The sequence below is a fragment of the Lycorma delicatula genome, chromosome 7 (assembly GCF_047948215.1).
Source record: "Lycorma delicatula isolate Av1 chromosome 7, ASM4794821v1, whole genome shotgun sequence".
NCBI lineage: Eukaryota > Metazoa > Arthropoda > Insecta > Hemiptera > Fulgoridae > Lycorma > Lycorma delicatula.
Window position 1 is genome coordinate 30,627,106 of NC_134461.1, and position 13,774 is coordinate 30,640,879.

The 13,774-nt window shown below is 32.1% G+C and overlaps 1 protein-coding gene across 1 annotated transcript in view; it reads right to left on the reverse strand.

Annotated features, from left to right (window-relative positions):
- LOC142327961 (uncharacterized) overlaps positions 1 to 13,774 on the reverse strand; it is a 95,463-nt gene that overhangs the window by 56,498 nt on the left and 25,191 nt on the right. The window contains exon 4 of the mRNA XM_075371385.1: positions 13,281 to 13,761. Coding sequence (XP_075227500.1) covers positions 13,281 to 13,761 — 481 coding nt within the window. The remainder of the gene's footprint in view (positions 1 to 13,280; positions 13,762 to 13,774) is intronic.

Here is a 13,774-nt window from a genome sequence, read left to right on the forward strand (position 1 = left end):
TGTAACTTAAAATGTTCCAGTTAAGATTTAAAATCATTTTCATCAAAGATGTTTTTCTTTCTTTGTTTCAGTAATATAATTTATAAATCTCTTTTTTTTTAATTCCTGACTGGACTGGCCATATTATGTTGTGAAAATGCATTCTTAAGAGAATCACAAATGGGGTAAACTAAAAAGGCTTGAATAGTAATGCATACCGCTGCACAAGTACAAAAGGGAAAAATTAAACGTGGAAAATAGAAGTAAATTCATTATGATAAATCTTTCTTGAATATTTATTCCGTTGAAATTCTTTTTATTTTAATATTCTTCAATACCGGAATAATAGAAAAATCGTTTGGAAGTTATATCTCTTAAAATTCCTTAACATTTTTCTGTTGACATTTTAAAATAATAAAATCTTCCGATTTAATAAATACATTCCGCTGGATCGATGTTCTAATTAGGTTTAATTTTTAAGATAATACTTTAAAATTATAAATTGTAAAAACAACACAGCTTAAGGTGCTACACATAGCAAATTTGATATGCTCAGATGCAGTTCAAGGTGTATTTTTCAGATTCTTGCTTAACAGGTAATACATTTGATTTGCTCTGACATATTTCAGTGTGTATCGCTTAGAATCTTGCTTAAGAGATAGCAAATTTGATAAGCTCTGACACAGTTAAGTACATTATTTTAATTCTTAGTTAACAGGTAGAATATTTGATATGCTCTTGCAAATTTCAGGTTCTGTTATTTAGATTCTTGATTAACAGGTAGAAAATTTAATAAGCGCTGACCTAGTTCAAAGTGTATTCAGAATCTCGCTTTATATGTTGTAAATTCTAACAGGTACCAAATTTTATATGCTGCAGTACAGTTCTGGGTATTTTATTCATATATTTACTTACCAGGTACCAAATGTACAAATTTCACAATTTGTAATTTGATAATGATATTTTAAATGTCCATATTATTTAGACAACTTAGAAATGTATTTTTTAGTTTAAATTGTTTTTATAAAATTTTATTTAAAATATTAATGATTGGGTTTTTAAAGTTACCTCTGTCTAAATTATTTAAATTTTATTTATTTCATTAAAGTTTTTTTTGTTTTCAGTCATTTGACTGGTTTGATGCAGCTCTCCAAGATTCCCTATCTAGTGGTAGTCGTTTTATTTCGGTATACCGCCTACCACCTACATCCCTAACAATTTGTTTTACATATATCAAACGTAGCCTGCTTGCACAATTTTTTTCCTTCTGCCTGTCCCTCCAATATTAAAGCGACTATTCCAGGATGCCTTAATGTATGGTCTATAAGTCTGTCTCTTCTTTTAAGTATATTTTTCCAAATGCTTCTTTCTTCATCAATTTGCCACAACACCTCTTCATTTGTCACTTTATCCACCCATATGATTTTTAACATTCTCCTATAGCATTGCATTTCAAAAGCTTCTAATCTTTTCTTCTCAAAGACTCCGACCGTCCAAGTTTTACTTCTATATGCTCAATGGATTAGCCATGGTGGTGATAACTTAAAGTTGCGCAGCCACATCGTAAAATTAAGGTACTACTAATGCTTTACTATATTTTATATATGTATATGTAAAACTATAATACTAGTATTCATTAAAAGACTTCATCCATTTATGCAATATCTCATGATTTGTTTTAACAGTTTAATGCTCATTAACATGCCCCCACAACATTCTTTTTATACGCTCACTCAACTTCATCAAGAACTGATATTTTTGAGAGTAGATCTATTCTGGGGCTCATAATGGACCTTAGGGACAGCCAGCTCTACCGTGGTACAGATACTAGTCATCAACCAACTCTTAGTAAAAGTTTAACTTCAGTTAGAGCAACCAAGTAATGTAGCTACTCACTGTGGCTTCAACCAGCCATTATCACTTACCCTCCCTCTGACCATAGACCCAGGTTTGTAACAGGATCTATGGTCGGGAAGAGGTATGATACTTTTTGTCTTCAAAACCCAATTTTTTCCACCCCCTGGGCCGATGTTTGGTGATATCAAAAAACTTTACTTATACAGGTTTTAGGCCCTTATCCAAAAAATAGTAGGAATGTTAAACGAATTCAGTATTTTACTTACCAAGAAAGTTATAGCGATATTTTGGTTTTTTCGAAAAAGACCCTCATTGACCTCCATGGTCAGATTTTTGCCGTTAATAAACCGGACCGAAATTTTGGGACGAGTTTAAGGAACAATTTGAAAGTGATTGGCGCAAAATTACGGCAGTTATTGTGTCCACAAGAAAGTGACATATATATATATATATATATATATATATATATATAAACTTTTGAGCTGACGGTGGTTTTTGGGTCTGGGGATGTGAAACGTGAAGATGTTGGAATTTTCGTTAAGTAGAATCATGGTACCCATTAGCTTTTTTTTGAAATCTACCTAGAATTAAATGTATCTTTTCCAGGTACGTAGTAATTTTTCAATGAATTATTCTTTTACTAATAATTATGAGTTATTCCAGTAATTTTTAATATTCAAGGCAGTGTGTGTGTGTGTGTGGGTGGGTGCGCGCGCGCGTGTGTGTGTGTGAATTAATAGTAGATAAGCTATTATATTTTTAAACCTAAAACCTTTGAACCAAATTCAATCAACTTTTACGACAAGGGATGACCAAAATACTGCTGGAATTGTAACAAGATGGGCTTGTTGTATGCTGAATATGTGAAAATTTTTTTCACATGAAACCATTGTCGTATTAATTAAATTTGAAGTTTTCCTTAATTTTACGGTTGAAATATTTTTTATCCCCTACTTAGCACCGGTGAAATCTATCTCCGCCTTCCGGCTTGCCGAAATGGATTTTTTTAATTTTTAATATTTATTTCTTGTAAAATAAATATACAACATTAATTACTTAAATCACTAGAAAAGGAATCTTTTAACAACCATTTTTATTATTTCATTTGCATCACAACTTTTAAGCGATATATGCGAGATACATTCTCCAACAAAAATTGAGAAAATAGATACTATAGCTAATAATTGGTTTAGAATGTATTCATTTTAGGAAATTAATGTTTAGTAATGTCATTAGAGAAGATGTTGTGAAAATAGTAGTGAGAGAGAGACAGAGAGACGTCAAACAAATCAAACTCTTCTTTAAAATAATCTGCAATACATCCTCTTTATCGTTCTAGAAAACAGAATTAGTTTTATACACATCATATAATACTTTAGAACCTAATTATCTTCCATTACTATTTTTAATCGATTACCGATTCTTTTATCATTAGGGTTTCTGGTAAAACAGTATGTAATTAATTTTTTTTTTTTTTAAGTAAACGTTGATAAACAATAAGTAAAATTTTCTTTATGATTTTTTTCAAATCTAAAAATTTGTTTATAACTTTTTTTACTTTCCTTGCCGGCATAGAGATATATTGTAAAGCCGTACAGTAAACTATAAAAGAAAAATTTAGGCTAATCAACTCAAATTTTGCCCATGTGAGTTTTGCAGATCTTGCTGTTTTATGACTAACCAAATAATATAATTTTAGCGTTGAAAAATTCCAGAAGCTGGATATTTCCTAATCGGATGTTTCAGTTTCGATGAAATCTGGCACAATAATATCATATATGCAACTGCAATTAATTCTAGTCATGATGGATGCAGGAGGCAGGGACATATGGACCTTATGGGTCTGTAACGCCTCCACCAAAATATGTCACAAATAACAATACAGAAACGGTGCCTCCATCAAAATATATCAAAAACCACAATACACAAACGGTGCCTCCACCAAAATATGTCACGAAGTCTCCAAACCACATGACAGTGCCTGAAATTAAATGTACAAAAATACTGGATCAGAACTCCAAAATACCAATGTCTGACACCAACTTTATGTGATGACAATCGCCTCCACCAATTTATGTTACGAAGTACCCATCATGCAACTGGAAAACAAATTTTGCTCGTAGAGCAACATACAAAAATTTGACTTCTCTCTCTGGTAATGCCAGGGGGTGGCATAAATGCTTGCTTCTTCTTCGCAGAGGTTTGTGCACTAATTGTGCGTTCTCCTGGGATCGGGTCCTTTCCTCTTATTACTGCTTCCTAATACTTCGGGTACCTGAAAATTGAAATGTAAAAGTTTTGGGAGTCAATTTTAAGGGGGTTTATAACCTATACTCAAATCGGGCCGTCTGAAATTGACGGTGGGGTTAAGTGGTTGTCTACTATCCGGTGAATGGTGATAACCCATTCTTACTTCTAATTGGTCGAACCGGTTGGGTGAAGAGGTTTAGCTGAAGAGGCAAGTCATTTCCATTATTTTTTACTTTTCACGTGAAACATGATGTTAGTCAAAAGGTTGTTGAAAACTTTACATGTTAAAATGTAAGGGAATACTTCCTCAGCCAGAGAAGGATGAAAACTCTGAAAAGTAAGCAGAAATGACGATTAAATAAAATAATGATTATTAATAACAGGAAATGAATTAAAAAAAAATTAAAAAATGAGAAAAACCTTCCTCTTTTATTAACATTGTTTATGGCTTTAATAAAATTATATATTTTAAAATAGAATGACAAGAATTTCTATTAAAATTTTTATTAAGAAAACAAGGTTTTTTCCAATTATTATTCCAAAATATGACCCAAAACATTAAGATTGTGGTAGACCTTGTCACGCTACAGGTCCTATATCTCAAACTTTTATTGAAGGGGTAGAAATCTTTTCATATTAATTAATATCCACCTGATAGCTAACATATTTTCTGGTATTATTCAAACCCCTAGAAAGGGAGGGGGATAAAAAAAATCCTTTTTTCAGTTTCTCAGGGGGGAAGGAAGAATATCCAGTCTACATAACACTTTTCTGTCGAGAAATGTTAATAGCTGAAATTACTTAATCTTACGTATTTATTTATCATTCTAACATTTATCTGGGACATCTGAAATTACTTAATCTTACGTATTTATTTATCATTCTAACATTTATCTGGGACATTTCAGATTATATTTAGCCAGTAAGGTTATACACATTGTATATTCATTAACCGCTCGTCAAGTAATTACATTATTGCAGTTGTATTCTGCATAGTTACGTATTCTTCTCAAATTGTGTTTGCTAGTTCAATCGGTCAACATCAGTATTTTCTGAATTTTATATGCATATTATTACCGAACATTAGTACAATATACATTAGTACAATATTTTATTTTATATGCATATTAAAAGATAGATTCTTTCGTGTCTTCGAAAAATAATAAAAAAAAATTTACGTCAAGCAAGTTCATTTTAGCATGTTTGAGTAATAATTTTGAATAATTATTGTACAATTTAATATTTTCAACTGATTTCTGATCATATTTTATGTGAAAGTGAGTAAAAGATTATTGTTAATGATAACCAAAAATTTAGCCTAATGCCACCCAAATAATTTAGGCACACTAATATTAAATACATGTAATATTAAAATTTAGAATTTTATCTTTAATTTGATGATCTAAAATGTAGAATGTAGTAAAAATTATTTCTTGTGATTTTTAAACAGATTCTGTATGACACTAAAGAAAACTTGCCAATTATAGATGATACCATTGCTACTAATACAGCGCTTAAGTGCTGGAACAAAAATAAAAATATTGTTTTTAAAGAGACATAACAAAGGAATTCCTCCAATCAGAAGACACAAATTTTATTGACATATTAAAAAATATCTCCTTGATAAAATAAATCTTTTATGTTGGAAAAAACAGCTGTAAAATGAAAATCATAAAGAGTTAAAGAGAAAAAATTCCTTTCTGATAATTAAAAATCTAAACAATAATTAAATATACAAAGTTTCATCAAAATCTGAGATCTGGATGTCAAAACTTTATTTTTGGATGAAATGATGTAGAATGTAATTCAACAGGTTGTTGAATAAGCTATGATTATTTTCATAAACTAAACATGCAACTACTTATAAGTTATGCATAATAAACCAAAATAATATTGAATTTTTTATAACGTTCAGATATATGACGATGCAATATTTTCAGAAAGATGCATAAGTATGAGTGAATGAAACAGACAAATGACTTTTGCCTCATTGGTTATGGAACAAAAAAAAATTATATTTAATTATAATATATATATTTAAAACAATAATACTACACAAAATATCAACATTATATAAACTTACTTAAAGCTAGCGACATTACAACAGTAGTCAATTTTATTTTCTTGGGTAAATAGTAAAGTGATCCGTAACTACTAATTAGATATTTTTCCCATTCTTGTAATAGATCTGGCCATTCAAGAGCTAATTTAAGAAATAGTATTGTTACAATTGTTGAACTTCCAAAAAACACAAGAGAAATACATAAATAAATAAAGCTTTGTTTTAAAAATACGCAGATCCTCTTATATTATTAATGTTTGGAAAATGCTGATTTCAGACAAACTGGACATCAAGAAAAATAATAACAAAATTAATGTTATTATTATCTTTACTTATTATTTTATATCGATCGATTCAAAAAATGAAATGGGCATTTTTTAAATTTGTTTTAATCATAATGATTTTTTTAATTAAAAAGAAAACACATAAAAAGGTAGCTTTATGTTGTATTATTTTTCATCAGAAATTTTGCTTGTAAAAACATCTTTATATATAAGATATATCAGAATGTGTTTCATGATAATTTATTATTACTTTATTTACTTACCTTTGAGATATATTTCAGTTATAAATTTAAACAGATAACTTCAATATTGATAGATTATACAAACTGGTGTGTAATACTTATGAAAAAGGGGAATTTCCATCAGACTTCAAAAAAAGTGTTATAGTCATGATACCAAAGAAAGCAGGAACAGATAAATGTGAAGAATACAGAACAATTAGTTTAACTAGTCGTGGATAAAAAATCTTAACTAGAATTCTACACAGAAGAATTGAGTGTAGAGTGGAAGAAGTGTTAGGAGAAGACCGATTAGGTTTCAGAAAAAGTATTGGGACAATGGAAGCAATTTTAGGCCTCAGATTAATAGTAGAAGGAAGATTAAAGAAAAACAAACCGACATACTTGGCGTTTATAGACCTATAAAAGGCATTCGATAACGTAGACTGGAATAAAATGTTCAGCATTTAAAAAAAATTAAGGTTCAAATACAGAGATAGAAGAACGATTGCTAACATTTACAGGAACCAGACAGCAACAGTAATAATTGAAGAACATAAGAAAGAAGCCATAAGAAGAAAGGGAGTCCGACAAGGATGTTCCCTATCCCAGTTACTTTTTAATCTTTACATGGAACTAGCTGTTAATGATGTATCGTTCCAAAACGTACCATAACATTTCAGTAAAAAATGGATACCTGAATTTCTGCAGTACCTGTTAGTAAAGACATACTTTTATAAAAATAAAGAAAACAAAAAAATAAACTTAACACAAAAAGTTTAAGGCATCAGAAAATTTTTAGTTTTAGATAGTGAAACATATCTTACATTTGTAGTCCCAATATTGTTAAACTTAAAATAGTATCTATATAAAATTGTCTCGCATGACTCCATCATATTTATAGCATGGAAAATAGGTACAATTGGAAGAAAATTTCCTATATGAAGTAGAATTACTTTCAAACTGGCCTTGGAAGCATCTATAAACAATCGCCATTGTTTTGGTTTATGTTCACATTTCAGATTTCATAATTCCATCAATGTCTGTGGCAAAGGTCATATTAAACTTTGAAGGAACGAATGTAGTAAATGTTTTTCACAATTGCGATAAACAGATGTTTTGACATTTTCCTGCAATAGATACCTTTCCAGTAGTCTGGAAGCTAGGAGCTCTGCTTTTTTTTCAGTTCCATCTGAGAAATTAGATGGGTGGCAAAGAGTCCTCTGCTCCCAACTGGTCAAACCGTGAATTCTAATTTCTATTTGGAAGTAATGAAACGCCTCATGGGTTGCATTCGTCGAATCCGGCCCCAGTACCAGGATCTGGGTAGTTGGACTCTTGCACGATAATGCCCCGGTACAAATGGCAACAGTTACTATGTCGCAAATCAAATCACCGTCTTATCCCACCAGACTTTGCTTGAGCAGACTATTTTCTATTCCCAAAACTCAAGCTGAAGATGAAGGCCGCTTTTTCGATGACATTCCGCCCATGCAAAGGGCTTGCACCGAACAGTTGAAGGCGATCCCACAAATTGATTTCTCCAGAGCATTTGATGGGCTCTACCGGTATTGCAACGAGTGTATAACTACAGAAGGGTTCTATGTAGAAGGCTATTGTGAGTAAATCTTTTTATCTTTAAATCTGTATTTTTATTTAATATAGTTTGGGAACTTTTCAGACATACTGTGTGGGCACAGCAAAAGGCATTGAGCTTCTTTTTACAGTATGCTAAGCTCTAAGGTCAGTTGCATAAGTTGAACAACACATATGTGGAGCTCACGGTTTGTCTTGACTTCTAACTGAGCAACCAAAATAAAGTTTATAACCTTTCTAAATTAATGAAGTCACTGACCTCCTCTGAGATTTCAACATAAATTGTTCACAAAAATAACAAAAAACATTGCTGTTATTCCCACACTTTCAAGAAGACATGTTGAAGCACTGACAATAGTATTAATATTCACATCTGAAGAAGTTGTTTTTATACATCAATCCAGAAGATGAGAAAAGTAGAATTAACAATATTGCTTTTTATTATTTATTTGCAACATTTTGTGAAACATCATTGTGCATCACAGATATGAATTACAAAAACCAAAAACCATATAAAAATGTATTTCTTAAAAATTGAGGGTGATGGGAATAACATTTAAGGATTTTTGGCATTTGGCGGTTATGTTTTATTTATTTCAGTTGTAGTTTTCCAGGAAGCAAAATTATTGTTCCACAGTGTTATCGATGAATAGACAAGATGAAGTTGGTTTATAAATGCAACATTTTATTAAAAATAATAATAGTTTTTACTAATTAGTGAGTTTAAGAAACTTGTAGCTGTTGTAAAAATATATTCTTGTTTCAGGTAAATATAAACATAGATTTCATTATTAATGACAATGATAAGATATTTTCTTTATAAAAAAAAAAAAAAAATAAAAACATATTTTATTAATAAACAGAAGTGGAATACCACTTCACACTGATATTTTTATCTCTTGAGGTAATTTTGAAACTATCAAATTATTTTATGCGCAACACTTATGCTGCTTGGTTCAATTGCCTTATTATCTAGTACGGGATATTTACTTTTAATTGGCCAACAAAAGTAGATGTTCTAACTATAATTTGGTAACTGTTAAAATTTCACTGAATATACTTTGATAAAAAAAAAATGATCCAAGGTGTATTATAACTTCATGAAAATTATATTCGTTGAAAACTGAGATTTTTTTTTAAAAGATCAGTGTAGGTAAATGTTTAGCATACGTTAATTTTGTGAAAATAACACCTCAAAATGTATTTGTTAAGAGTTAACATAACATCTTTATGAAGGAAACCCAATGTAGTAATTAATAAAAATGAAAAAAATATAATCAGTTAAAAAGTAACACAGGAAAGATATAATTATTGAAGATTTTTTAATTTATTTATTTAATACAAAATTTTTTATGTCTACAGATAATCAATTAGCAGAAATGTAATTGTAACATTAAAATGTAATACAAATATGTTGAAATTGTTGAATCTGTTAACAATTTAAAAAAAATTAGTAATCAAAGAAAACAAGTAGATATTTAACAAATAATTTATTAATATTGCACAAAGTTAGATAAAACAAACCATTTATCATATAAGACTCTGCATCAATATAATAGTATCATATCACTCAGTCCTTGGAAATCTAAAATCTAAACCAAAAAAAATAAATCTACAATATCAGTCATTACTCAAATTGTACTCATAATACAACAGAATAATTACTTCTATCAAAATTATAATGAAGCAAGCAATAAATTAACAACATGTCTATAGTACAAATATTTAGAAATACAATGTAATATGTCACAATTAAGAAAAACACACTCGCATAACTTATCAGAATGTTCAACACTACAACAATTATTTAAATCGGCTTCATATTTCTTAGGATCATACGATTTAATAGTTCTATTTGATATAATTAATCTCTCTAAAGCATTTATTAAATGTCTTTTACTTAAATCGATCTTACATTTCTTTATTTTCATAATAATTATATCATAATAAATTGGAAATAGTTGTTTAATTTTCTCATCGTTATAAACACAAAAATTCTGATATTAGATTCATATCATATTTAGATAATTTACAACAAAATTTAAAAAACGATAAATTATCTACTATATTTATAGATTGCATCTTTATTAATTCAGCATTACAAAAATTAATAAAATTAGTATATTGTAATTTTACTTCAGTGTCTATCCAACTCTTCAGGAAGAACTAAAAGTAAATGTTTTATAAATGATTTAGCTGCATCATGAGGAAAGCCACCAGTAGCTAATAATACTTGGTGGCATGTTGTTTCTCCGTTATTATTTCTTGCAGTAACATCACCATTACCATATATAATTAATGCATTTATAAGTTTGGGACCAATAGTGTAATGAAGTAGTGTATTCGATTCACAATCAACCAATTTTGCACAAAAACGTTTTCCTAAAACAGTTATCATTTTAACTGATATTTTTTTCATCTATATCCACATATAATAATGATCTATAGAAATCGAAATAGTTTATATCTAAGACAATACAATAAAATATTTTTTCAGCATAAATCGACTTGAAAAAGTATCGAAAATTAGTTTATTATTTTTCTTTACTAAATCTGAATGATCAAAGATAAGCAAAATGGCTAGTTCAACATGACGAGAATATAATCGAGATAAAAATGATGTATGAAATGCATCATCATTCTCATTAATATCTTCTACACCATATAAAAGTTCAATTAAAATTTTAACATCTAAAAAATTATTACAAACCGAAATTAAAGGTGTTTTACTTTCACGAAGATTTGTCAGATATTTACGAACACTCGCTCCACTATCTAATAGTAAAACCAGAATTTCATTATAAAAGTGTCCTTGAAAAAATGCATGGCATAAAGCTGTTCGACCATCTTTATATAGGCACCATTTTCAATTAATGTAGATATAATTTCTGTTTTAATACTTTTTTCACTATATAGTACAGCATACATTATTGGCGTTAAACCTTTATCATCACAAATATTGTGATGATAAAGGTTTTGTTTTTTGGATATGGTGTTACAGGTGATAATGCAGTTAATCTAAATTGTTAAATTTTTTTAGGCTAATATCTGAAACCAAACAATTTTTTTTTGCAAGATTGCATTTACTTTATATTTAAGATTCCCTTGTGTGTTTCCATTGTTTTTATGCATTTGAATTTTCGTATTTAATTACTGTACATGATGTATTGTTTAACAGTTAATATATTTTAATATATTGTATTAAATACCTATTTTACCTATTTAAAATTATGATGTTCTAAAAGTTATATACATATGAAGAAAATAAAAAATTGTGGTACTTTTTTAAACATACTTAGCTTCAGTGTGGTAAATTTTGAAACAGTCGGGTATACAAAAAGCTACTGCACACTCAGAACACCACCAAGTAGTTTCCTTTTTTCTAGCTTTCCCTGAGGCTGCCTCCTAGGAGGCAATTTTGGTGACTCCTTCCAGCTTGCGGGGAAAGTCTTGTTTTGTACGCCATAATTGGCCACGTCAGTGATTTCCCAGGGGATTATCTTCATTAATCCTTAGAGGAGGCAGCCGGGATTCCATCCGGACCCGGACTTTTTTTATCCTTCAGACCTGAAACGGCAATAGCGACCTCGTTTTGTGTAAAGCGTTTAGCTTCACAGTCTATTATGTCCGTATGTCCCTCGTCTTGAACAGGGAAGAGGCTATGAAGATGCAGTCTGGCCGTTTCTGTAACTAGGACAGGCAAGCGGCGTCCTAGTCTCTTCATTACTATTTTGTATGCCCGTCCCCACGGGTCTGAATCAAGTCAGCACACAGCTGTTTCCAACAGTTTCTTTTACTAGTCTTTATTAGATGATTCAAAGTACGCCTAGCTTGGACAAATCTTTCCTTCGCCTGTTCATATGGCGCACCGCCAGCGGGCCGCAGCCTTTGCTTTTTCCTACCCCAAAATTGTAACACTTTGCTGGTCTGCAATATCAGACGTCCACCAGTATACTGGGTGACGACCCCCTCCAAACTGCGGGACTCTAGACAGTTCTGTAATAATTGATTCTTGAAGGACTTGCGGCGTTACTATTCTTCCATCAGATAGGGTCCTGGCAATCTTGTTAACCACCACCTCAACTTGTCTTGGACTAAATCTAAATCGTGCAGTGACTGATGTTGAAGGTCTTGCGCCTTCCATAACAAGCAAAGTTGCTAGGTGATCGATTCTGGTTTCAGATTCAAGAACGCTCCAACTAAAGACGGAAGGATTCCATCTGCCGTCCACCAGCGTAAGATCCAGCACTGATCTATGGCCTCTTGCCTCGTAGGTATAAGTGCAGTCATTCAGGCAGATCAGCCCTGTGGTCATCATCATGTCAATGAAGATTCGTCCCCTTGCATTGGTATAAGGCTGCCAGTTAAAATGGACTTACAATTAAAGTCGCCTAAGAGTATAGGTCTACTAGGTGCCCGCTGTATGACTCGCTGCAAATCGTTGATGTACTGCACAAAGTCCCCGATATTAATGTTTGGACTTACATAACCGGCTATAAGGACAAAGTCCGGGAGTGCTACTGCCAGAATTCCCTCACCTCTATGAAGTAGGTGCCAGGCAAGACGGCCGGAGACATTACTGATAGCAACATCCCCAACTGCATCAGCCCACCAATCACCTCTGGCCGCCGTGCTCAGGTTGGGCTCTGTGGTGACTATAAAGTCAACCTCAAGATCGTTCGCAGTCTCCCCCACCAGATCGTGGGAAAGAATGCTCCTGTTGGCGTTAGATAGTATTATTTTAGCCATTATTTAGGTAGTCCACACTGCACTCCTCCCGTGCGATGGTCTGTGCCGTTGCAGTCAAGGCATTTAGTGGCCTCCTTGCAGTCTCTTATCACATGGCCTTTCTGACCGCAGTTGTAACAAAGGGTTGACCTATCCAGGCCTTTACATACCGTACTCGTGTGATCAGCGGCCCAGCATCTTTTGACACCTCATATTATCAGTCCTGATATAAGCCCGGCAGTGAACCCAGCCGACCTTAATTCTACTGGAAATTAACTTAGTTGCAGCCCTCTGATTGGTTATTACTGTCGCATTTCGAGTATTTCCATAAGCCTGCCGTAATGAGGTAATTCTGAAAGACTCAGTGTCTCCAATAACAGCCATAATAGCCTCGCTCAATTCTTGCGCTGTGATACTCTCTTCCATGTCTTTAACGTGTACCACTGCGCGTCGGTCGCCCTTAGTACGAAAATCCACTTGAAGGTCAGAAGCCCTGTCTCTCAATGTTGCGGTAAACTGAGCCGCATCTTTAGCATCTTTAATTTTGACTTCCAAGTCTTCATTTCTACTCTTGCGAAGGGACAGAATTTCCCCTGCCTCATCTTTAAAGATCTTATCCTTTACAGTCCCGAGTAGATCAGCATACGACTTGCCCTGTGACCGGACAACCACCACTTTGCTGCCCTCCACAACAGGTGTTGATCGCCGAGCAAAAGCGGATCTAGAACGCGTCCTATCTTCTTCAGTCTTTTTCTGCTCTACCATTAATCCAGGCGTCTCACTAGTCCTGAACAGATAGA